We start from the raw sequence: 26,738 nt of genomic DNA, 5'->3' as shown, positions 1-26,738 counted from the left end.
TAAAGTTCATGTACATTTTTGCAGGTGGTGTTGGTTTTTTTTTTTCCATGGTGGTGGTTTTGGGGTTTTCTTGGGTGCATGTTATTTTTAGTGTTTAACAGAAGTTTTGTCCTGTTGTGGTTCTGTCCCTGAGGGCATCGCAAGCTAGTATCTTGCAATATCTTATTCTTAAAGTTGTCTGATTTTGGGGGTGGTTTGGAGAGTTGGAAGGGTTTGGAATTGGTTTTGATTGTTCAATGGTTTCTAAGGAAGAGGATAGGTTGATTTAGAGATTATTTTCATAATGGATTTACTGTGAAATATCCCAACAGCTCTATTATTGAGGGGGAATAGGCATCTATTGCTTTAAATTATCTTCAAACTCAAATTATAGAATTTAGCCTTAAATTCAGGAATGAAATAATTTTAAAAAATATTATTGCTGAATGAACTTTTACTTCTGTAATGTGTATATTTAAGACTAGCTGTTTCTCCCCCCACCCCAAGGAAATACCTTTCTAAGATGAGTCTTCCAGGATTTCAGGGATATTATTTTTGGGTTGAGGCATCAAATTTCACACATGAACTAGTCTAAAATGATGAAAATTCTGAATTAACACTGTTACAAGGCAGCTATGCACTTTATCATAACTTCACTGATGTCTTCAAAGATACTGGTCTTAAAACTTTGCTAGCTACTTCCATGAGCATAAGGATCATATCTCCATCTATCTTCCTGGATTGATGTCTGTGAAGTGTGTTGAAATTAAGTTTCTCTTAGCTAGTAGTTTGAGATTGACCAAGCCCACTGGCTTTTACTGGTTTGGGTGGGGAGAAACAGAACTGTCTGTATTGCTGATGGTGAGTCAAAACAGTAACAGGCTAGCAGGGTGATTGAGGCTGATAGAATTGAGAATTGTCTGACTGCAGGATTGCTTTCAGAATCTATTAGCATCCAGTCTTGAGCACTGTGTGATCACATATCAATGTTAGGCTATACGTGTCCTATATACTTGCTGGGTTTTTTCTGAGTTTAAGCATTAATACATTTCTCCCAAAATATTTTCCTTTAAATAAAAATAGTATATCGGAATGCCACATCAAAATCCAAAGCAATTTAAATGTAGGTATCAGGTCATGTTTTTTTAATGTGATGAGTTGGAAGACTTGCAAGAAGGGAGATATGTTTATTCCTTTGCTCACTGAGTTGCTGATATACCTACTAGATATAGAGAGAAATCTTGAAAACCAGTCATATTTTATTTTAAGACTTTGTGTAAGAGAAGTATTTGAAGTATCTTGGTGCTTTTTTTTTCTGATACCCATGCAGACATTTTTACTGAAAAAAACTGAGCTGTTTCTGATGATATTCCCTTTTATGGTATCTCATATTCCTAGTCATGTCATTGCCTTGTCAGTAATTAGAGAGAAATTTCAAACTTACAGTCAAAGGCAGACTTTTTCAAAACTGAATTTTAATTATGCCACCAAGTATCTTTCTAAATTTTAACCTGTTTACAGTTGTGTAGTAGAGAACAAGATTTACCAAGTATTTGGTGTATTTCCCTGGATTCAGATAAATGTATTGCTGACTATTACCTTTACAATATGCAAAATGAACACGTATGTACTTTTAACAGAAGTCTCAAATACTGATTTAATGAATCTGCTTTTAATGTGTATTGAGACTAGAAACCAAATTTATCTTGCTATGGCCTTTAGTACTATGTGTCTAGAATGATTAAAGTGTGTACAGTAGTACTGCTAGTTTAGATGTTATTATGCTGTTCTTGGTTAGTTATCTAAAAATTTTTCTGCGCTTTGTAGGCATTAAAAAAATGGTAAGGGTAATACTTAATCATAGAGTAGTTTGCCTGTGGATTTATGAAAGATTTCAGCAAGTGTTTTCGTCATAAAGTACTAAAGTAATTTAATTTCCTTTCTAGTAGTATTTTATTCAGTAAATAAAACTTGATATGTCAGATTTGTTTGGGAATTGATTTTGTATTAATTCTTAAAATTTGAGTTGATTTTAAAAAAAAAAGATATTTTTTTTTTCCCACACACGAGTGAAACAGAATTAATTTTTTTATTTTGTACCTGTCAGGCTTTTGTGTTCCGACTTCCTAGCATCTGGCAAGACCAGAATCTAGAATTTCTTTTAAAATAATCAAAAACTAGCAACAACAATAAAAAAACAGCCAGCAGCTTTTAAATCTTAAAGAACATGAAAGCTTTTTTATTTCGCTAGAGCCAACAGTTGTGCCAACCACGTCAGCTAGAGTGGAGCCACAGGTCGTGAGTTCTGCTTCCAGTAACAGTTCTAGTACGTCTACCTCAGAGCAGGCCTCTGATGCAGCTCCAAACGTCTCCAACAGCCAGCCCCCTGCAGCACCAGAGACGACTTCTAGTCTTCCCAGTGGCGGCACTGCTGGTACTTCAGCTGGAGGTACAGAATAAGAGAGCTTTCTAAACTGTTGTGTTGCCTCCTAGTACAAAGGAGGTAGAGGAAGTTAATCAGCATTCTCTAGATTAAACAGCATGTGAACTTTTAGTACTGGACGTAACAGTAATAAGTTAAGAGGACAGGAATCTGAGAAAGATCACTGATTTCTCCCCAAAGATGAAGGAAGTTACGCTGGAACCTTCTGCTTTTGCCTGTTGGAATGATTTGGTTATACCTAATGAACCACATCCTTGCTTTTTGAGGAGGTGGAATGTAGTTCACAGGGAATTAAGTCTTTCGTTGCAGTGTGTTACAGGGATGTTTTTTTTAATGTGTACTGTAAGGAAGTGAAGGATGTATGTAGATTCCTTCATCCTCCCCCTGTAGATTACTTGACTGGAAGCACACTTACACAGATCTGTATAGATACTGACCTATAATAGAGCTGTATATACAGGTAGCACTCATAACATCTCTGAAACATGGGTGCTCTGCCCCTGTCTGCAAGTCAGGTGAGGTATGAAAAACCTGAGCTGACCACAGTTGCACAGGAATTTGAGGTCTCTGCACCCTAACCACAGGGACGATCTTTCCTCCTTTCCCTGCTGATAATATGACTTAAATTAGTGGAGTAAGGCAAGTGTCAGTTCACGTCCTCTAGTGGTTCCTGTGAGTACATCCACCTGAACCATTCAGTTTTGGTTCATTTGGCAGGCATAGCTAAATCTTCTTTTTTGTATCCAGTTTGTTTTGTTTTAGTCTAGATCTGTTTTTCAACTGGTTAATTATGTAATCATGAAGTACAAATCTTTTTTCTATTTAAGACAGTGCCTTATGGTGATCAGCTTTACTAATTTCTTTCACTTCAATATTAACTTTCTTTATCTTCAAGATGATATAAGAAGAACTGCATCTAACACGACACTGGAAACTGGCCCTCCGGCCATGCCAAGGTTACCATCGTGCTGCCCTCAGCATTCTCCTTGTGGAGGACCTTCACAGACTCATCATGCATTGGGGCACCCACATACAAGCTGCTTTCAGCAGCATGGCCACCACTTTCAACATCACCACCACCACCACCACAACCCTCACCCAGCTGTTCCACTATCTCCTTCGTTCAGTGACTCCAGCTGCCCTGTTGAAAGGCCTCCTCCAGTGCCTGCACCTTGTGGAGCAAGCAGCAGTTCTGGCACCAGTTACCATGACCAGGCATGTTTAATTCTTGTGACTCTCCCTTTGCAATTTGAAGTTGTTACAGATATGAGAGAATAGAATAGGATGCTGAATTGTGGATTATTCTCTTGTTCTGTAGCAGGCATTATAGAAGGGAACTAAAAGAAAAATTTGAACTATAATATATAGACACAAAAAATTGAAATTTTACAGAAAGTCATAATCCAACAAGTAATCATTGACAGCTGACTTCCTCTTGATGACTGTAAGATGATAGTGGCTGTTTAAGCAAACCAAACATAAATAACTTGAAATATAGTCTGCCAATCATAGCAGTTTTGCAATGCAAATAATTGAGCTGCTTTAAGGGAAGAAAAAATCAAGTCTAGTGTTCTGTTTATAAAAGGTATAAAAGAGTTGTGCTTCTAAAAGCATTGTTTTTTAAGACTTTCTAAGTCACAGGTCTAAATCACAGGTCTAAAACAATATGGTTATAAGTAAGAACAATACTGTGCAAATTTAATTTAAAACATGCAGAACTGTTAGTCTGGTTTCTGTTTTAAGCGTAGTACGTTTGGCACAACTGAAAATGCTAAATATTGGGTTTTGCCTCCAAATATTTCAATTCATGTAGCTTCCATATACTCACTATTTATCCATCATAGGGTTTTTGGTTTTTTTTACACAATCTAGTGTAACGAATTTAGTCTCTCCTACCAGTTTTGAGAACTTAGGAATAAGAAATGTTAACCATAACTAAAGAATGTTCCAGAGTTGAGCCTTAAAACTTAGAAATTTGGATCCCAGTTGCCTGTGACAGTATTTATTTTTATTTTTTATCACATTATGTTTGAGGGTGACTTTGTTTTCAATGTCTGAAGAATTGCTTGAAAAAAGATGGTTTGTTTACGCAGCAGGCATTGCCAGTAGACTTAAGCAGCAGTGGTGTAAGAAGTCATGGAAGTGGTGCTTTTCATGGAACATCTGCTTTTGACCCCTGCTGTCCTGGTTCTTCATCTCGAACTGCAATTTATGGGCATCAGGCTGGTGCTGGCCCAAGCCAATCAGTAACAATAGACGGATATGGATCAAGCATGGTTGCGCAGCCACAGCCCCAACCTCCTCAGGCATCGCTCTCTTCCTGTCGGCATTATATGCATTCTCCTTGTAAGTACTGATAAGTACTGGGTACCTGGGGGGGTAACCAAACAAACAAGAAAACAGCTTCCCTGACCACATATGAAGACTCTTACTATCGGCTTGCTTCAATCTTAGAACTGGCCTAGCAAAACACATTAAGAAATGTATTTAAACAGTTCAGCTTATATAGAGGATTTGAACAGGATCAAGGTGAAGTTAAAATATTTTCTTTTGAGAGACCTTAATAATATTCAGAGTTCAAAAACTGTACTTACTATGAAAATATTTTTCATCCCCTTTGTATTTTAGCAATGCCTTTTTATTTTTCCTTGGTCCGTCCGCTGTCCCACCCCCCCGCAACAAGCAAGCTCAGACAGTCAACTCATGTGTTTGTGATTTCTTTTTTTGAATTTTATTGTCTCCACAGAGTAGTGGACTTGGGGGGGATTGAATTTTTAAAAAATTAAACAACAAACTTGAAGTAAAATTTCTCACCACATAACCTTTTTTAGCATGTATCACACAGATTTTTTTTTTTTTTCTTTTTACCAACATTGGCAAGTGGAATACTTTTGGCTGCAGAAGGTGTGGGTTTTTTGTAGGGTATATTGCTGGAATCGCTTTATTTAAAAATTGCATAAACACATATTCCCATGTTGCCACTGTTTACACTGATGTAATAATATTGAAGCCCTGTGTGAAGATACTTTTTAAAATAAATTTAAATCAAAGCCTGCTACTGACCAAATTAAAAGCACCTGATGTTTTCATTGCAGATGCTTCTTTGACCAGACCTCTTCACCATCAAGCTTCTGCATGTCCTCACTCTCATGGAAATCCTCCTCCACAGCCACAACCTCCACCTCAAGTAGATTATGTTATCCCTCATCCAGTGCATCCCTTCCATCCGTCAATCTCCTCTCATGCATCTTCTCATCCTGTTCCACCTCCACCTCCACCACCAACTCATCCTTTAGCCAATGCAGCAGCTCCAATACCACAGCATCTTCCTGCAACACACCAGCCTATATCCCATCACATCCCTGCAACAGCACCTCCAGCACAGAGGCTACATCCTCATGAAGTGATCCAGAGGATGGAGGTCCAGAGAAGAAGAATGATGCAACACCCAACGTATGTCACAAATGTACTCAGAACAATATCTAAACATATAATTCATTTCCCTCAGGTTTGTAAAATGTTGCATGTGAATCTCAAACTGTTAATTGCATGGTTAGGAACTGTTAGTATTAAACCATGGTAAGAAGTGTCTTTACGTACCATCACAGTCATGTGAGCATTAAGACCGAACCTGTTCCATTACATCTCTCAATAGTATCTCCAGGTAAGGCACAAATGGGGCATGGGGCATGGAAGAGAAGGGAAGCTTGTTTCTCTTGCCCATTACTCATTCTCCAGATTAATAGGTGGGAATTCCTTTTCAAGCTGGACAGCCTAGAAGGTACATCATAAGCACCTTTCAAATGTGTTCCTTGACAGTGTGTTTTGCCATGTTGATGCTGTTAAGATTATTTTTCTCTTAACTAATGCTTTAAAATAAAATGAACAATTTATCATAAGAGACCATTTACCGGGTTTAATTCAGATTTAACCTTAGAGATACTTACCTAGCTTTACTATATGCCTTTCTGTCTTTAAAAGAGAAGGAATAGACTGAATAATACCTGTATGAGAATGTGACCAATGTTGAGATGTAGCTTTGGTGATATCCTTTAAGAGATGCTACTGTTGTTGCTAAACTAGTTTCATGACACTAGTGTCAATAGAAATCAGGTCAGTACTGGCTTGGTATTCAAGCACAAAGTAACTGAAGTTATTTTAATTCTGGAGATAATGCTTTTAAATACCCAAAAGAATTTCAAGAATGAGCTCTCTAGTTGTTGCTCTTAACTTTGTTATGCAAATTCTACTGGTAGCTGACGTAAAACTGATTTAGACGTTAATGCTTAAACAAAAGTTTGCTTTAACTGCAACTTTTGAGGCAGTTTCCAGGTAATTCATAAAAATCTCTATAGGCAGTAATTGCTCACAAAGTGGCACGACAGACTTTCCCCCCCTTCCCTGTCCGCCAGGAAAGTCATATATAACCCTGCTTTCTCAGTAATTAAAATTTTGATCTATCTGAACCTACACCTGTTCTTTTGTTATCTTTGCTATGCAAACAGCATAGCCTCTAAACACCCTAACCTAAACATACAGGCATACTGCTTGTGTATGCCCATGATTATGCAGCTATACCCCAAAATTAATTTTGGAACATTCAAGCCAGTGAATGTGCGACAGCAAGATAGCAGTTTAAGGAAAAATAATAGTGGTAGCTATCTTATCAGTTCTGGAAACTTTCTGGTAGTTTGGGGATTGGAAATGTGAATATTGGCATTTCTTAGCCAAGTGAATTTTCTTTGTATGTATAGAAACTGTAGTCAAATGTTGATAATAGGTTCTTCCTTGACATTCTCTCTGAAGTCACCAATCTCAGGTCAGACTGTCAGTTTGCTCATTGAGGTTTATCCTCTGTAGTTTTGTTTTGTAATCTTACGAAATTGTTCCACCCTTGGTCTTTCTTTTCCCCTCTAATCCTCATACAAATTACATGCAAAATCAATATTGTAGGTGCCTTGGCCCAACCTCATATAAATCAGATTATACTCTGACAACCAGAAACTTGTGTATATGTGCTCTATTATTTAATACACAGACTGCAACCGCCAGCAGACTTGCAGTTCCTTCGTTCCATGTCCCAGCATCTCAAAGTGTTCTTAAGATGTTTTTTCATCCTTCATTTCTAGAAATAGTGTATGGGATAGTCTAGCTTGAGTACCTTCTGTCTAACAATATAGGACTTTATCAGGATTGGAAGTAGAGACTGGTTGAGAGTCTTCTTCTCACTGTCATGTCTCAAGCTATAACTTGCTTAGGGTCTTGGAATCGGCCATTGAGGAGATTGAAGTAGACGGACACCTGTAATCTTGAAAGCAGACTACAGATGACCCTTTATTGCTAAAACACACACATACTTACAGTCACATATTCTGCAAAGTCACTGTACACACACACAAGCATAAAATATGATTGGTTATATCGACACTGTACACGCGTATAAACATAAGATATAATTGGTTATACTAACACTGTACACGCGCATAAACATAGGACATAATTGGTTATATCAACTAAAACATGCAAAACTTGTCTCAGTGTAATTGGTCAAGATAAACTGCCAAATTGAGGTTCTTTGTGCCAAGTTCCCTTTATTGTGGAATGCGCACCTGTGTTTTTCTAATTGGGATCTTTCTTTTTCTGTCTTCTTGTTTATTCTGTTCAAGGCCTTCTAAAGGCATCTGGAATGCTCTTGCGACCATGAGCTAAATATGTGTCCACAGGCCATAAAATGTGCAAAAGGCAGTGTATGAGGGTGCACTGTATTTGTATAACATACGGATTTTCTGTTTATTTTAAATCTGATCACCCACTTTATACTAAGATTGTGAGATAGCCTAGGAGTTTTACATTCATAGAAATAATTTCAAATGTGTTTCTTTTAAATTAAGACTAATTTTAGGAGAAATGGGCCTACATGACATTCAATTTTTATGGAACTAGGGAAGTTGTTTTGCTATGTTTTGGGTTTTTTTAAATATGTACTTCCAGATTTTTCCCCATAGTTATTTGATAAACTGAAGGGAGGTGAAACTAGGAGTAGGTTCTGCTGATAGGTCTGTTCCCATGTTGGTCTGTACCATTGCAGAAAACTAATACTTCTAAAATAATTTATACAAGCTTGACAGATTTCTCTGGAGAAGTGTCAATTCACAGTGGTTAGAATAGTGTGCTGTTAAGTAACTTTTTACTTCTCTACACATGTAAATTTACAAAATGTATAGTCTACTTTGTCAGATAGTTTAAGGTGGTACTGAATCTGAAGACAGGATATTGCTTTTGGCAAAATCCAAGTTTCTCAGTTGAATTAAAAAAAAAAACCAAACTTTATGCATTGAAAGCAATGCAAAGAAAAATCCCAATCCATTTCTTTCTGTGACTGGGAAGTGGTAAAGTAACAGAAGTCAGCCAGCAGGTTGTTTTTAAGATTTTTTCCAAAACTGTAGTTCTATACCAGCTAGCATGGAAAAAACTGTGTACTCTTATTACTTGAGCTATGACGCAAACATGTTTCAAGGAAAATGTCCTCTGATTAGTGTATTAAGTTTCCCCTAGTTACTTTTGCTGGTATAGTTTTACTAGAAATAAACTGCAGCATAGCTGTGAATGACTCTGAATCTCGACATGACTGTCATGTGGCCTTTGCTTTCTTACCTGCAGTTTGAGGTAGGAATAAACATTTTGTCAGTCCTTCTGTAGTCACACCTGCCAAGTGAAGGGTGATCACAATAGCTGAAGCTAGCTTTGTCTTTCAATATGAAATCCATATTATAATTATTTTCTAACTTACATCTAAAATTGAAATTAAAATACTGCATGGGGAGTTTTATTTTTTCATTTTAAATGCATTCCAGTAATTCAGTCAGTAACGCTTTGATTATGGATGTTGCTTTCTTGATACTAACAAGTATGTGAAATTAACTGTTGGCTGTTTTACATTGTTCAGACGTGCTCATGAGCGGCCTCCTCCACATCCTCACAGAATGCATCCCAATTATGGTCATGGGCATCACATTCATGTGCCTCAGACAATGTCTTCCCATCCTCGACAAGCTCCAGAGAGATCTGCCTGGTTAGTAATCAGATACTATTTTAATTTTATGGGACTTGGGTCAAAAGACAGTAATGTGCTGCTGATCACAGTGCTGGCAATGCTGGCTGTGATTTTTAAAAGTGCTGCATGCACCTGTAGTTTAAAATATGTAGATGTTGATATGGCTTTGAAATATTGCTTTGAATACTCAGTATCTTAAATATATTTCTAGGGGGTTTTATGCATTGCTTTTAAAATGGAATTGAGTGTTACTCTAGGTAGTTATTTCAAGACTTGATTTTAAAATAGGCAAGTAAAACATTACTGAAGACTATTCTTATATTCATGTTCTTTGTAAAATACAGGTTTGGATTTGAGTTACAAACTAATTGTCTCTCCTCTTTGAACTTATTTAAAATTGCATGAGGCCCACTCACGAAGGCTACATTTAAGTTCCACAATATATTTATTATTAAAAAAAAGATACTTTTGACCATTAGGGAAGAGGTGCATGCGTGACAGCTGCTGTTCCCACAGCATGAACTACAGAGAAGACTCCACACTGGTAATATTTCTGGACACAGTAAATGTGGAGCTGTCACTACTGATTTATCACACTAAATCTTCACAGCTGATTTAAAAACAACTTTTAGTTACGGCAGGATTAAGATGATTCTTTAGCAAAGTTTAAGTAAGTTTAAAAAAAATTCTTATGTAAAACTGTTATGGTAGCTGTGCTGTGTTGTATGCTTTCCAAAGCAGTGGAATTGTATCTAGGATTCAAGATGTACCTTTACTGTAATGTACTTTCATTCATGTGACAGGGAACTGGGAATTGAAGCTGGTGTGACTGCAGCTACTTACCCTCCAGGGCCCTTGCATCCTCACTTGGCCCACTACCATGCACCTCCTCGACTTCATCACTTGCAAATAGGGGCTCTTCCTTTAATGGTAAGGAGATAGCTTATGAAAAATTATGATCATTGGTCATTGTAATTATTTTGTTTGTCAGGGAGATTATTTTAAGGTTTACTGCATTTAATTGGACATGTATACATCACTGCAAAAGTTAGTGATTCAACTGAAGAAGAAAATACTCCATTGTTTCTGTGTGTTACTCCCAGATAGGGAGCTAGAACAGGCTCATGTCTAATAAGAGAAAACAGTATAGGACGCTAACATTTCTAACTTCAGCTCTTGTAAAATGAAACATATTTGAATTAAATTGTCACTTGCATTGCAATGCATTGACCCTCTGCATCTGATTTTTAAAGTTCAGATTCTTCTTTAATGAGTTTTGGATTGTTAGAGGTACCAGTTTTCCACCCAGTGCATGAGGATTAGCACTGGTGCTTTATTTTCAAGGTGTGTATACAGCACAGCCAGAATTCCATCTAGAGATCTGGTTGTTTTCAAATATATTTGGTGTTCATCAACCTAATTCTGTATGATAAAGTATATAATGTTGTAGCATGAAGTGTTATAAACAACAGGAAGTGTGAGGGTAATCTAGTCCCTTGTTACACATAACTTTTTCTTAATCTACAGTAGAAAACCAAGGAAAATTAGCATAACTCTCTGACTTTTATAGAGTATTGTTTTTGAAAGAACATTTGTAGGTTTATTTAAAATATTCTTAATTTTGTTTAATGAAAATTCAGAGACACAGATTTAATTTAATGGAGTATTAGTGTTTCTATGTGGTATTTTGTGTGGCTAACCCATATTATTTAACCCTTTTGAAGCTAGATAATCTAACCAAAATTGTGGGCTCATCTGTAAATGGATGCTAAAATTGTAATTAAAAAGCAACCTGCAAGTTTTGTCCATCCAAAATTCCTCTGTTTGTAGCCAGAATTGACATCTAGGGATTGAACTGTAAATTTACAACCAATACTGTAATAGCTGTCTCTTCATAGTCTGGTCTTAACATTGCTTGTTTCTTGCTATTTAACTAGCAAACATGATAATAATCCTTAAGTACTTCCCCTGATATATCAGGGTTGGTAATTCATTGGTGCACGGCTTGCATACTTACCACAGACTTTATAGAGCAGTCTGTAGAATTTGGTATTTTAGTGTAGCCAACAAGATTCTTACTGCATAACCTTATCTCCTGTGTATCATCTATTCAAATGAAGATTTTCTGCATTCTTCTTCAGTTAGGTGTGTTTTTTCAAGTGGATGAAAAATGGCTCGCCTCTCTCACATTCATTTCATGTGTTGTACTGTAACAGATCACATCAGCTGCTTTAGATTCTCAAAGAGAAAGGGCCCTCCTAATAGTTCAGGGAACTGCAATTGCATTAGGAGGCAGCAAGTTAAACGTGTGCCTATTTTATCTCATTTTCTGTCAGGGCTAATAAGTCAATTATGGGAATTATTTCCATGATTGCTGTGAAGTTTCGAGAAACTTCAGAGTTCAGCTGATCCTTGTATTACAGTGTGATAAGAAACTTTTAACTGTATCTTAACTTCCATAGGTGTATTCCTATAACGAAAATGTTACACAAGCAAGTAGTTGGGACCCCACTCTTTATCTTCTTTTTAGCAATAGAATGGAAGAAAGCTGTGATAGAGACTCTTCAGAAGTATTTCCTGAATGTGTGATAAAATACTTCAGGGAGTCTTGCCCTTCTGCTCAGTAACTGCTATTACTAATTGATAAAAGTGTCAGATGAAATAGGGTTCTTTAATTCTACAGAAACTTGTGCATGTGTTTCTGTAGGGATATCTAATCCTCATAACAGTAATTCATGAATCTCTGGATGAAATGGAATTGAAGTTGTTTGTATTTTGAGGGTTTTGTACACACTATACTGACAGCATGTTTTACAGTGTATAGACTGCTGTAAGCAGTACTTCCTCAAATGTTTGGGATCTCTTTTGAACCTTGCTGTCATCAGATCCAGTGTTATGACTTTGAAGTTGTGTTCTGAGTCTCTGACTAATTTGAAGTGTATTCAGATTACATGCCCTAGAAGAACATAAAGACAGGTTAGAGCAGTGCTAGAAGTTATATATGTACAATGAGTTCAAAGTGTTACAAATGCCTTTTGATGATTCTACCCCTCCTATGGCAATAATGAAAGCCAAAATTTTCTTCATTTGCGTGTATGTGAGAGTACAGCAGATCTGTCAGCAAAATTGATTTTGAATATAGAGTCAGTGAAGTTTTTAATCTAACAAACTTAACTGGATATTAAGCAAAAGTGCCATTTTAGTTTTTATTAAAGAGCAGTGGATTAATTGCAGCTGTCACCTTGGTTTTTTCATTGTAACTTTAGGAATAGGGGTGGGGGAGGAGAGGCTGAACTGTGATTAGAGTCCCTCTGCTAAGTGGTTAATGTTATGAGGAGTGCTTTCTTCTTTCAGTAAGTAAGAGGGTACTAAATAGCAATTTACAAGGCTCGTTAGTTGTATTCTTGATGCAGATGTCATCAAATGTTGGTGTTCTCCATTTTATTGGGGGGGGTGTGGTCTTTTAAAGTAACTCATGCAGTAGCTCGACTAAAAAATTCATTGTGTTGAATCCACTTTCTGAAACAGCATGCTGCCCCATAGGCCATGTGCGTTTTTTCCATCTGTTCTGGAGTGCTAAAACCCCTTGTCGTGGTTTAACTCCAGCCGGCAACTAAGCACCATGCAGCTGCTCGCTCATCTCCCTCACGGTGAGATGGGGGAGAGAATCAGAAAAAAAATAAAAGTGAGAAAACCTGTGGGCTGAGATAAAGACAGTTTAATAGGTAAAGCAAAAGCCACACATGCAAAACAAGGAATTCATTCACTACTTCCCGTGGGCAGGCAGGTGTTCAGCCATCTCCAGGAAAGCAGGGCTCCATCATGCCTAACGGTTACTTGGGAAGACAAATGCCATCACTCTGGATGTCCGCCCTTCTTTGTTCTTCCCCCAGCACGATTGCATATGGTATGGAGTATCCCTTTGGTCAGCTGGGGTCAGCTGTCCTGGCTATGTCTCCTCCCAACTTCTTGTGCACCCCCAGCTTACTCACTGGTGGGGTGGGGTGAGAAGCAGAAAAGGCCTTGACTCTGTGTAAGCACTGCTCAGCAGTAATGAAAACATCTCGGCATTATCAACACTGTTTTCAGCACAAATCCAAAACATAGCCCCACAGTAGCTACTATGAAGAAAATTAACTCTATCCCAGCCAAAACCAGCACACCCCTTCAAACTACTGCCAGACCATAAAGGGCATATTGGATTATTTGGGCTCTAATGACACTAGTACTGTCATAAATCAATTTCAGATTTTATTTGGATGCAGATAACCTAATCTTCATCTAGTAGACTAGAAATGCATTCTGCTGGAATGTAGACTGCAGTTTTAATCCTCAGGGGGACAAAATGATAAGGATATGTTGGGGGAGATAATTAGCGTTCAGCAGCTTTGACAGTCCAAATAAAGGGTGGGGGAAACAAAACCTCCTTTTCTATTAGCTTGGTTGAAACTTTCACCTGTTTAAATGTTCCTTCAGGAGGAATCCTAGATCAAAAGCAGTTAAAAAGAGCTTGCTTCATATCTGTGTAGACAAGGATTAGGCTGCTTGCCTCCTTGATTTAACACAATTATTTTGTTAATTGTGACCCTGGCTTAGAGTAGTTTTTGTTCCCATCGTTACTGCTTTAATGCCATGGATGTGCTGAGGAAAGATCTTCTGTCAAAGTGATTTTTACGATTGATTCCATTCCGGACAAATATCCATTCCGCAAACTTGAACAACATTTTTAGGAAGAATCAACTGAAGATCAATGCATGGCATAACTAATGAAACATCAGATGAGAAAGACAGAGGAGACAGAGGCTTTATGTGTTCCTCTGTTCTTCTCTGATGCCAGTGCATGTTGTTAGATGTCAATTCAATTTCTGTTTACTCTGAGTGACTTAGGCTGCTCTTTTGGCACTGTTTATGAAAGGCTTTTTGACTCAGAGTGCCCAGCACCAGTTATCACATCTGTGTGGACAGGATGGGAATTTCTGTAATTTAATAAGCTGAGATGGATGTTAAAAGGAATGTGACTTTTTCATAATGAACTATATACCAGCCATAATTCTGACTAGCCAAACCACACTTATGGCTGTAACGCATATCCAAGCAGAATTCTTTTTCTTCTGTTGCTTCAGGAAAGAAAAGGCACCCTAGTTTGTAATGAAATCTGGAAGGGGAAAAGTCCAAAAAGAAATTTCCAGAAAGTGTTTTTAAATTTGGCCTGAGGACACCCTGAAAGGGTCCCCTTCTCTATACTGCCAGCTCCCCTGTGTCTCATGTTTTCCATATGTAACCCATTTACCTGAATGACCAGAATGCTATGTTTAGCTGTAACATCACTTAATTTTTGTAACTGCAAAGATTAGAATATTTCTAACATTTTTCAGGCTTCAAAAAATACAAAAGGGATTAGAAAAATTGAGTATAATCTATTATTTGCTGTAAAGTTTCAGAAGTCTGCAGACGTTCATTTAGAAATTGTAATTTAGTTCAGCTTTGAAACAGGAACTCGCTCTGAATATGAGTTTGTTACTAGGACACTTAAAAAAAACCCCGTTCTTTATATTTTAAATCCGCTCTGTTAAAGGAAGGGTTCTTTTTCTGAATTGGATTTGTTCCTTTTTGTCATTTAATGGAGGGTGGGGTGGAAGGTTAAAATTAGAAGGTCTTGTTTCTCCCCCCTTCCATCTCCTCTTCATAATCAAAGAACAAAACCAGAATTCTTCAGCTCTAAACTGGTAACTAAATTTTAAATGGAATATAGACCTGAAGTGAGCAGTGTTCACTTTATGCCTTTTAACTTAGTGTACTTTTACTCTTGTTAAGGTGAATAACTAACTACAGCTGATCTGGGATTTTTGGCTATTTAAAACTTAAGCAACAAACCTGCCACCAATAGAGTATTCTATTCATTTGTTGTTTTTAAAACATACAAAGCTGTCAGAGGTACAGTTTTCAGATCATATTATGCATAGTAGTGGGATTTGGTGGTGGGTGGTTTTTTGTGGGTTTTGGGAGTTGGGGAGGGTTAGTTTCTGTTTTATAAAATATATCTTAAAAAATGGAGGCTATCTTACATACCTCTCAAATTGTTTCAGCTACCCATTAATCAAAGAATTTCCTGGGATATGCTGTTCCAGTCTCTTGACTCCAGCTTCTTCTGCCTTTTTGAATAGTGTCTTGTAGATTGTGAATTTCACTGGGGGGGGAGAATTATCTGGACTTCAGAGTTTGCTAGCTGTGGTGTAATACTCTAAAGGGTTGATGCAAGCCTTGAGAAGACTCCTTAATTTATTTGTGAACCTGGACTGCAGCTTGCCAGTCAGAGAGAGATCACTGGATCATAATTTCAAAAAGAGTTACTTATGGTAACTTAACCTCTCTCAGGTGTTATACATCCAGCTTTCGTATGCTGTCCCCCCTTTTTCTTCTATTTCAGAGCGTTACTGTTTTGTTCCTTTAACTGCTAAATGACTCAGAGTGGTTGAGGCCATCTTTACACTTAGTTGTAAAAATTGGGAGAGATTTGGAGGTATAGGCCAGTAGATCCCAGTACATTATGGTAGATGTGTGCTGGTCAGAATGATATCACTCAGTGTAGTCATACAGGTATCACAGCTCTAAGAGATGCAACTGTTCCATACAAAAAAAGCTAACAAACTTCCTGTAAAATATCTGAACACTTAGCTTAAAGCTGTAATTTAATGTAGCTATAGTAGTTCAAGGTGAACTTTAGGTTTAAAATAGCCTTGATTAGCTGCATCAAATTTAACTGCATTTTTCAAATAAGAAAATGGACTTTTGTAATGCTACTTTTTTCTTAATATACACATGAATTACTGTTCTTCAGTTTTTTGTGGAATATAGACTTCTGAAGAGTGCTCATTTTATGTTCCCCTCAGACACAGATACAGTTGGGTTTTAGCTACACCGCACACATTACTTGTTCCTTTGCACAGTGTCCCTCTGTGAAAACTGCAACTTTTCCGTGTTTGAATTTGGCTTATTAATTTATTAATTGTTAAGCTTTACTTCTTTTTGAGTATCGATGTGGACCTAAGCAGTTAACTGGATAAGCTTATTGCTGGGATTTGTTTCAATATGTATGAAGATCATACTTAATGTGAACCATTGAATAAAAGATTGGGATGGACAAGATAAGTAGTACCATACAATGGAAGAATCTCTTCACTGACTGTGGCAACTGACAGGCAAAAAGATACTGGAAGGATGGAAACTGTTTGAAAGAAGGTAGCAAGGAAGAAAAATCTTTCCTGCAGGTTAGCTGTTTAAAACTGTTTCAGAATGTTTGTGTTGTAAATGGTTCAGACTTAGCCTTGAATTTTTTAGTTGCTGCAAATTTTTGTGGTAGTGGGAAGTGTCAACAGAAAGTGCAAAACCAGAAACAGATGATACTTGTTCTACAGGAAACAAAACAGTTCTTGGCAAACTTGTACTGGAATTTGCAGGTCCAGAGTATATTGCTTTAAAGTATATATTATAATTTGACTGTATCCAAAACAACATATACAAGCACTTAGTACAGACTGGCATTACTTCTAACTTTTTAGTTTCTTCATTAGCTTTAAGCTTTTCCTTTTTTCTTATGGTCAATATGAAAACTTACTGAAAACACACTTCCATTTGTGTGTGAACCTGTTTCAAGAGAGATGAAATCTTCTCTTTGCATTTGAAGCTTGATGCTAACTGTCAAAGGGATTTTAGTTAGACTATTCTTAGCTGGGCATTATTGATGGTTCTCTCTTGCCCATCTCCCCTCCAGTTTGTAGTCACAAAGGTAATTAGTTAAAATGTTGATATGTTAGCAGACTGCTTATTCTGCAGGCGTAAAAAAGCTATTTTTTTTCTTAGAGAGATGTTTTTTCAAAATACAGTGTTTTACTTGGCCAGAAATGTAAGCTGTGCTCTCACAGTATTTTAAAAGAGCCTGTACATATGTTCAGATGATTTTGTAGAGGTGTTATGCCATTCCCCGTCAGGATAATATGAAGGCCCCTTTATTAGCATGAAAATGTATTGTTCCACCCAATATTTTTGTTGTCTAAGTTCAGTAGTTTGTTGTGGTATGTACTCTGAGATATTCTTGGTTGGTTTTGTAATGTTAAAATTAATTTTAGTACGTTTCTTAAATAGATAGTCTTCAGCAGCAGAATTTGTTCCAAATGGGAGACCTATCTGGGTGCACATCACTGCAGTTGCTAAACTCTGACTTTTGAGGCAATTGGAACTGTAATTATTGCATTGCAGCAATACACCTGTGACTTTACAGCTCCTGTAACGATGCAGTATCTGCACAATCAGATGCATTGTTTTCCAACAGGCTGTTTTCAAATCCTGGTGAATCAAAAAAACAGACTTAGGTTAGGTTTTGTCAGGAGTTTCCTTTCCTCTGAGTGGAGGCGATCGATTCACAATGTAGTAACAGGCAATGGAAACTTCCAAATGATGCCAAACAGGTCTATGCCTAGTAAAAACCTGGGACAACAAAGATGTTCGTAGTGTGGATGAGTGACTTAGTTCTTTAAATGCGTTTTCTGTACTTGGAAGACAAAGTAGAATTACACGCTTAAATGCAGAATGGATCATAAATCACCCATTATCGAAGCCAGATTTCTTACAATGTAGTTTTTACAAATTCTCATATTTTTATTGCACTCTCCCAAATTCCTTTGTTACAGCTGCAGTTTATGTTGTGAAAAGATGTTACTTACATGAAATGTTCAGGTATGCAGGTGAATATATGTATCTTGTGATATAAAACTATATTTGCAGTCATATTGAATTCATGTATTAGTATATAATCTCTGTAAATACACTCTGCGTATTGCATAACAACTTAGATCTTTAAATTGATACACTGTTGGAGTTTGCAGCAGTCATCCTGTCTTGCTTGTTTCCCGTCTCCAGCTCTCATTAGTACCACACCAACAGATATTTAGGCTGCTTATGAGAGAGGCGCCCCCTGTGTTAGGATTCTGGAAATACTCTGAAAGATAAATCTTCAGTTTCTATTACTGTGGTTTGTAAAAATCTAATACTAATATTGTGGCTGTATTTGTGGCTTATATTGGCACTACATGGTCATCATTTAGGAAGCACCATGTAAAGTCCTTTAAAATAATCATATTCTGTTTTTCTTTTAAAAAAAAAAATTATTTAGGGCAGAGAAATCTTTTCTATCGCTGTCAGCTTTTAGTTACCAGACTGGATGTGAAAAATAGAAAGGTAGCTTATTGATCTCTTATGTTATGTGAGTAACTTTGTCTAGGCCTATGCTTTCTCACAATGCATTAATTCAGTTTTATACCTTTATATATGTTAAGCTTAGAAGTGTCTGCTGGAAATAAGAAAAGCCACACATGAATACCTGACTTCATGAATAATATCTGGGATGTCTGACTTGTTGACAGCCTTATGAGATGAATTTTGAGCTGTCATATACAGCAGCAGAGACATTACCAGCTGATAGCACAGAAAGGAAGATAGTACTTAACGTTATTTCCAAATGAATTGATGCTTACAGTCCTCATATCAGTGCACACTACATGAATAAGTAAACTGAATTTGCTGATCATTTGGGGTTTTTTTTCACCTGTTCATTAAAAATTGCTGCTGGTATGTTTCTAACAAAAAGTAATACTATTATTCACTCATCTCACGGGGGTAAAAATGGAACACAGAAGCCCTGCTGTGAAGGTGGTCCTTGGTATATTAACTTCCTTTCTGCTTTCCTGTATGAAAAGTGCTGGTGCTTGAAGTGCCCGTAGGGTATATCACTGGACACTGGTATTTTGTTCACTGCCTGTACCTTAATGTGCAAGGAAGTCAGTGGATGCTTGAATGTAGAGTGTATGTAGAGTTGCCTGTGACTTTAGATGCGAGTTTTGAGTGTTACTTTTTTTATCTGCCTTTAAATTTGAAGAGTGTCTGAAGATGTTGAGTTGTTTTGGATAAGATAAGGATATTGGCTGTTTTTTCCAGACCGAGTATTAGCCTTGTTTTTTCTGCAGTACTAAAAACTTATATTTGAGAATCTATAGCAAGTCCTTTTCGTAACTTCATTTGCAGCTTTTAGGTGTTTTGCTTACAAAAATAGGTAGATACTTATGGTGGTTTATACAAAGTAGGTTGAGATTTTCGAGACCTGGGAAGTGAGACCAAGCAATACGTAATGCAGATGTGGAGAGATTATAATAGAGGGTCTAGTCTCACTTCTGTTTTGCTTCTGGTTCTGTTTAGAGAGCTCAGAGTGGTGTTGTGTTATGCCGTCAGTTGGGATTGTATGCTCAAGCTGAGGAGTATAAATAATAAGTGATTCAGTAAAAGCAAAAGGATCTTAAATTTTACAAAGTGAACAGTAAAATACTGAAACTGTTCTGAATAGGTTTAACTTAACGTCTGCTGTTTGAATAGGTACCAGACATGGCGGGCTACCCTCACATCCGTTACATTTCATCAGGATTGGATGGAACATCATTCAGAGGCCCTTTCAGGGGCAATTTTGAGGTTTGTAATAGAATAAAACTAGATAATGTGTCAAAATGTGTCATGAGGGAATATGGGGAGGGCGTATGGTAGAGCTAGTTCTATATATAGTTGTAAAAGAATCATAAAGAAAATAACCCTTTATTTATAGAATGACCTCACTATCATGAACTGGGATAAAAGCATATAGAAAAGTCAGTCAATAAAAGGTGCCCTGGACAATGTAGGCTTAGGTGGTTATTAACTGACAGTACATCTTGCTCTGCCCACTACCCCAGTTAGTAGGATGTAGTATTCACATGATATGTTGGTAAAAGGTAGTGTTGTCTCTAAATAACTGTGCCAGGATCCTCCTAGTGAGGGTGAAACTTGGCAACTTAAACAGTGCTGTCCTGTTTGTTATGTAGTGCAGGAATTGAAACTGAGGGAAGAAAAAAAAAACAGAGAAAATAAAAGGTATCAGATGCAGAGAGTTAATGACCAGTCTACTGAAAACATCTTCAGTGACATCTCATGGTTCTAATAAACTCATTGCTGGAGAAAAAGAAATCAGTCATTGTATTTCAACTTAAGCAACTTTTTTTTCTTCTAAGCCTTAATGACTGTTAGAAAGCAGATATTTACGTAGTGCATTTTAATTGCATTTTCATTAGTCACACAAATATGTGTGAACATACTGATAACCATGCCTAGCTGAGAAACATTTTCTAATTTTTTTAGTAGTAAAATAGTTTTTCCCTATAACTTAAAATACCAGGCAGTGTTGTGTGGGTTTTTCTACAGAAACCCATCACTTTTCCTACACAACATACTCTTTTTTTGCTTTGCCTGTATTTGAATAAGTTGGGAATTGAGCATTTGTCATTCTGCAATAAGTTAGAATAAAAGTAATATTTACTCAAGTTAGTTGAAATAACAGTTCTTACACTGTATATTCCTTGATAATTTTATAGGAGCTGATTCACTTGGAGGAACGATTAGGCAATGTTAATCGCGGAGCAACACAGGGAACTATAGAAAGATGCACATATCCACATAAATACAAAAAGGTGAGGATTTCTCAAATTGTGGCCTGTCTGTAATATTTCTTTGAAAATGTAATAATGTTTATGTTTACCTTAAATCTGCAGAAATGTCAGCTTTAAAGAGTGCATGTTTTATGTATCTTGCAATTTAAAGGATTGTAAGCACAGTTTACAATGCCACTTCTTTCACAAAGAAAATAAAAAATGTGGTCCCTAGATAAAGAGCTACTGTAATGTGATATGATGTCATAAACGAAAGTGGTTTGATATGGTTTAATAACTTGTCCAGCAGTTATGAATAGCCTTGTGAGCAATGAAACAACTATTGGTAATATCTAAATAGTCAACAGACTTCAGTGATAACTCATCAAATAAAGACTTTATATTTGCAATAAATTGTTTATGATGCTTGCCTGCTTGGTATGTATCATTTTACCTTTACTCTGATCACATTAGGAAGACTGGGACACTAGGAAGTTTTGAATCTGGTATGGAATTTTGACAACTTAAGTTGTCTCTCAATTGGAGTTTACTATACCATAATATAGAATCCCATCCACATTTACACAGTGTTTTTTCACACTTGATAAATAGTGACTTAAGATACTAGGTTTGAAAGGAATTTTTTTTTTTTTGCCTCTTCATTAATAAAATGAAGATATTTATACATAGACAACAAGTAAAAGGACTGGTTGCAACAATATTGAATCAATACATTCACAGTCCAGTAGACTTTTGTAATTAACAATAGTTAAATAAATCTGAAATGTCCTGTGATTTTGCTCCAAGTGGTAGTTCTTAATTCATTTTGGTTGAAATACATTTGAATAAGTATTACGAAATGTTTTCAAAGAAGTATGTGTTGAATATGTATTAAAAACAGATTTTACTCAGTTTGTCAATAATGTCATCTCTACTAATAAGGTAACAACTGATTGGTTCTCACAGAGGAAACTGCACTGCAAACAAGATGGGGAGGAAGGAACAGAAGAAGACACAGAGGAAAAGTGTACCATCTGTTTGTCTATATTGGAGGAAGGTGAAGATGTCAGGTGAGTAGTACCACTGAATATCAGAATATAATGTTAATGTTCTGGCTTTAAGACCATACTTGAATATAGTACACTACTCTGCAATACTCCTTAGGATAACAGTTACAATTAAGGAGACTGTCACTGAACCAATAAATAACACAAGTTGCAACTGAAAACACACATTGTTCAGTCTGTATTGTCTTTGGGTAGAATGTAGGTTATTTTCTTACGGTCTTCCATAAGTTGACTGACTGTCTTATAACATGAGCCCAAGCTGATGCCCTGAATTAATCAGGACTGCCAATTTTAGTTTTTCTGGAGTAATGCTACTGAAGCTATAAAAGGTTTAAATCAGTGTAATACCGCAGAAGCTAGCTGATGCTTGACTTTGTTGCCCATATCCATTTCTTCTTGGAACTAGACAAAATGCAGGTTGAACTGGAAAAGCTAGTGAAACTTGTGGAAAAACATGCACATGCAAAATGAATAGCAAATAGCAAAACCCAAATTACTGTTTTTCCAATGGGTATGTTGATACGGAAACGCTTTATTAACACTAACGTTTTTCTGTTCTGATGACAGGCGCCTTCCATGTATGCACCTTTTCCACCAAGTATGTGTAGATCAGTGGTTGATTACTAACAAGAAGTGCCCCATTTGCAGAGTGGACATTGAGGCTCAACTGCCTAGTGAAAGTTGACACCGCTTTCCAGAACTCTTGTCCTCCCTCTCGCTCCCTCATCCTTCCTGGTACTGCAGTCAACCAAAGATGGCATGACTTACCTGCGCAGATTTGGAAGCATTGAACCTAGAGTGCTGGCTCTGCTATATGGTACAACTAATGCTAGACCTACAGTTTATGTAGAAGACAGTTGAGTTTCAGTGTATTTATAAAACTTCTTTTTAGGTTTTACATTTTTTCTTTTAATTCATTACTGTATTTTTGCATGGTTCCTTGTATTGCATTTGTTTGCACATATTATGGGCTTTGTGACCCCAAACTTGCAGGCAAGATTAGCTGCTTTAGTAAGTAGAATTGTGTGGTCTCTTTTTTTGGTTTGTTTTACATAGTATCGAGCTTTGAAAGTATGATTTCACTCATTACTAACCTCGGATTCCTTAATTTAATCGATCATATATTTTAGTTTAAATGTATAAAGATCATCTAGAAAAGGATAATATTATGTATTGAGACATTCCTTAATTAGGAAAAAATGGCTGCTGTATATTTACAATATCAGTTTTGAGTCAAATAACATCCTTAATACTGGGAACAGAATATGAACTATATTCAGTTTGACTGATACATATAGCATACTCATCACCAGATTTCTTGTCTGATCAAATTTTTGTGTTTGTTTTTAAAATCTCAGCACAATGCAGATATATTTGAATGTCAATATTAAACATTTAGACTGCTGTTCAGATTGTATTTATCATTTTCTTCCTATGTCTAGAAATTTGAATCTCTAACTTAAATATTTGCTGCTGTGAAACAGCTCTAGTGAACACTAAATGTTGATTTCAGTTAGCTGGATTGTAGATACTTGCAGATTGAAAGAATTATTACGGAAATGGAAGAAGAGCTTAGAATCTCTGCTAACTTAAGTCAAAGTATCTGCGCACATTGAGGGGGTTTTTTGGTTATTTTGGGGGGTATGTTTTTTTTTTTAATATAAAACCATTCAATAAGGACATAGAGCTGCAGGGTGGTGAGGTGGGTTTTTTTGTTTTAGTGTTTTGGGGGGGGTTGGGGTTTTTTTGGGTTTTGGTTTTTTTGGCAGATATACATGCATTCGTAGAACTTCTAAGGATTCCAGGCTTGTCTTGGGATTTTTACGAGTTTTAAAGTTAATAGTTAGCTAAATCCATTTGTCTCTTGTTTTATTTTTCATTAGTAGATTGAAAGCCTGTAAATTTCTGTAGAAACTGAGACACAAATTATGTGGTTACCTAGTTTTTGCCTTGATCATAGATTCCCTCTTTATAAATTACCAACAGTCCATCACTGATTGAAATATTTTCTATAGTTAAGATTTGCTGCATAATATAGTATATAGAATTAAGTTATAATGTACTAACATTTCGCCTTTGGAGGAGGTTTTAATCCACATCAGGATTCAAGTTTCTCATCAACATTCTTTCACATATAATAGATTATAGTTTATTTAAATGTGCTCAACATTGCGAAATGCAAATGTGCAAAAACATTGAGACAGTATTACTGTCACTTTGGAAAAGATGTTCCTCGGGGATCATTTATGAACATGTCAATAAGCTTGCATTAAGCCACCTGCTTTGTAAGTGGATTGAATAATAAATACCTTCAGTTTCTCTTGTCTTTGTCTTTCATAATCAGATTAAGTGTAAAATGGTTTACAGTAAACCTAGAGGATGAACTGTTATGTTTACACTAAAAAAAGTGATCCATTTATAAATATTACCTTATCTAATTTGATGCCTGGTTTTGTCTGGTTAAAGCTGCTTCCCTTTTGTATTTTTTTTAATTTTTATCTGTTAGGAGTAGCATTTGCCAGTGCAGTGTCTATTGCTGGCAACAAAGTTAACACCTCTGGCACTGAGGCTTTAAGTGGAGAGAAATTTTATTCCAGCATGTGTGATAAATGGACATTGTCAAGCTTAATTGCATTGTTAAAACTGAACTTAAAACCACTTTGTGCTTGTACGATGGGGGATATGGGAGAGAGGCAACACATGATTTGACTGCTTCAAAACCTGACATGGTTTTATGCTAAAGCTTCTTGAACATGCTGTAGGAAACTGAAAGTGAGTATGAAGTTGAAGCTGCATTGGTAAAAATTAATAAAAGTAACGGGACAGACTGAACGGACACTTTCTGTTCTTTAGTGACTGTTGAAAAGGAGGGAAGTTGGTTGGCCGCTGATACTTGAAGTCTGATGATACTCACTTTTAAAAGTTTCCAAGAAGGTACTTGAGAGACATGGGACAAAAGAAACAGGGCCTCTGGAATAATTGAGACCCTGGGTAGGTCATAGAATCTATTTTGGCTTCCTTACAGGACAAAGAAGCACAGGTTTGGGGGATTTTTTTTTTCTTAGGAAATCTTTTATGCACCTGATTTGGGTGCCTGGTACTAGAGGTAATTTAGTGGTCCATGAATTGACTTGTTTTATAACTGCTACTGATATTGTCTTGCTTTTAAATGTATGCATAACATTGTAATGTGATGTTGAACACTTAGGTATTTGCCAGGAATCACAGTGTTCTGATCTTACGTGCTATTGCAGGGGCTAATAAAGCTGCAGCCTACTTCTGTTGCAGAAAGTTGTGACTTAACCATAATTTAAGGGAAGGAAAAAGAATAGGCTTTTGATTTTGAAAATTTCCACCACTGACTGTGCTTTATATGCTTAGATGCATTGCCTTAAGTTTTCTGCAGCATCTTTGACTTTGAAGATAAGATTCTCAACAGTATGCATCAAATTACTTTTCATATAAAATTCCATTGTCAAAAGAAATCCTTTTGTATGCAATAAATAAACTGTTAGACTGGTATCATTCAAAATCTGCTTCATATGGAAGTTGTTTTTTTTTTCCTTTTGCCTCTTTAAGTCTTGATCTGTAAAAATTATTTTGTATACGTGCATTCTTACAGGTACTGCCTAAGAAAAAATTGTCTCAGTGAAGGATCGACATTTAGCCACAGTTAAATATGTTGATAAACAGAACCATCTGGAACTTAGGAATTCAGGAAAACTGCCTTTATGAAGGATATAAAAGATTAATGTGTACATCTGTGAGTAAACATACAAGGCCAGTTTGGGGAGGTTGCAGAGTAATTGTGATTAGACTTTGCTGTCAGCGGAGGCAAATACTGTAGAGCTGAAGCTCCCGAGTCCCAGGACTAGTTATTAAACTGACCGTTATTAGCTTGTTACTAGCTGACCGCCGCGCCTTCCCCAAGTCATACGCGATATTCAAAATACAAGCCGTGGCGTGCGTCTGTTGGGGTTAATTCCCCACAGCGCAGGGTACCAAGCTGCTCTTTGGAAGGAGGTAAGCCACCTCTGCGGGTGCTCCCTTTGACTGGAGCGCTGCTGAGGTTTGGGGTCACAAAAGCTCCCGCGGGCGTCCGTGCTCCCAGCCAGCTGCCCTCAAGAACCGTGAGGAGCAGCGGAGGAGCCGGCTGCGCCCGGGCCCCCCTCGGCTCCCCCGGCGCTTCATCGGCCTCTCGACAGCTGAGGGCGCCGTGGCAGTTGCCGCACGGCTTCTAACTGCCCAGACTCTCGCCGCCCGGTGTTTTTCGCCACGGACGGCACAGCCGAGTGCGCTTTTCAAGGTAAGACCTCCTGCTTCGACGCCTCAGGCTCCTCTCAAAAGGAGGGGAGGGGAGGGGAGGGGAGGGGAGAAGAGACAGCTGCCCCGCCTCCCCCCTCAGCGCATGCGCCGCCCCGGAGCCCGGCTTGCCGGAAGGTCGTCAAACCGTTTCCTCTATGGGAGGGGCCTGAGAAGGTGGACCAATCGAGTCCGTGCATTGTACGAAGCTGCCCAATGGGAGAGCGGGAGGGGGTTTAAGCGGAGCCGCGGCGGCGCGAGGCAGCAGTCCCTGGTTCGCCGGGGGAAGAAGCGGTCGGAGGGCAGAGACGTGAGCGGCCGCGGCCTCCCCTTCTCTTCTCTCCGTCCCCATGGCTCTGCCGGCGACTCGCCGCGTCGCTGTGAGTACTGCT

The 26,738-nt window shown here is 37.5% G+C and overlaps 2 protein-coding genes across 6 annotated transcripts in view; both read left to right on the top strand.

Moving 5' to 3' along the window:
- Positions 1-25,570, top strand: part of RNF111 (ring finger protein 111) — a 47,042-nt gene extending 21,472 nt beyond the window's left edge. The window contains exons 5-15 of one of the 5 annotated variants that reach the window (XR_774627.1): positions 2,231-2,428; positions 3,318-3,637; positions 4,516-4,768; positions 5,518-5,875; positions 9,369-9,494; positions 10,280-10,406; positions 19,899-19,991; positions 20,924-21,019; positions 21,920-22,047; positions 22,612-22,861; positions 24,551-25,570. Coding sequence is in view for 4 of the 5 variants with exons in the window: in XM_010571756.1 (XP_010570058.1) it covers positions 2,231-2,428; positions 3,318-3,637; positions 4,516-4,768; positions 5,518-5,875; positions 9,369-9,494; positions 10,280-10,406; positions 19,899-19,991; positions 20,924-21,019; positions 21,920-22,047; positions 22,612-22,729 (1,817 nt within the window). In the remaining variant the exon portion in view is untranslated. Of the gene's footprint in view, positions 1-2,230; positions 2,429-3,317; positions 3,638-4,515; positions 4,769-5,517; positions 5,876-9,368; positions 9,495-10,279; positions 10,407-19,898; positions 19,992-20,923; positions 21,020-21,919; positions 22,048-22,611 lie in introns of all 5 variants that reach the window. The other 4 variants (XM_010571758.1, XM_010571759.1, XM_010571757.1 and 1 more) reach the window with 4 other exon arrangements.
- A 1,043-nt stretch (positions 25,571-26,613) lies between these two features.
- Positions 26,614-26,738, top strand: part of CCNB2 (cyclin B2) — a 6,268-nt gene continuing 6,143 nt past the window's right edge. Inside the window, exon 1 of the mRNA XM_010571755.1 lies at positions 26,614-26,726. Coding sequence (XP_010570057.1) covers positions 26,697-26,726 — 30 coding nt within the window. The 5' untranslated portion in view covers positions 26,614-26,696. The remainder of the gene's footprint in view (positions 26,727-26,738) is intronic.

This window comes from Haliaeetus leucocephalus, unplaced genomic scaffold, assembly GCF_000737465.1.
Source record: "Haliaeetus leucocephalus isolate CR32 unplaced genomic scaffold, Haliaeetus_leucocephalus-4.0 Scaffold339, whole genome shotgun sequence".
In the NCBI taxonomy this organism is placed as follows: Eukaryota; Metazoa; Chordata; class Aves; order Accipitriformes; family Accipitridae; genus Haliaeetus; species Haliaeetus leucocephalus.
This window is presented reverse-complemented; position numbering and strand designations above follow the sequence as displayed.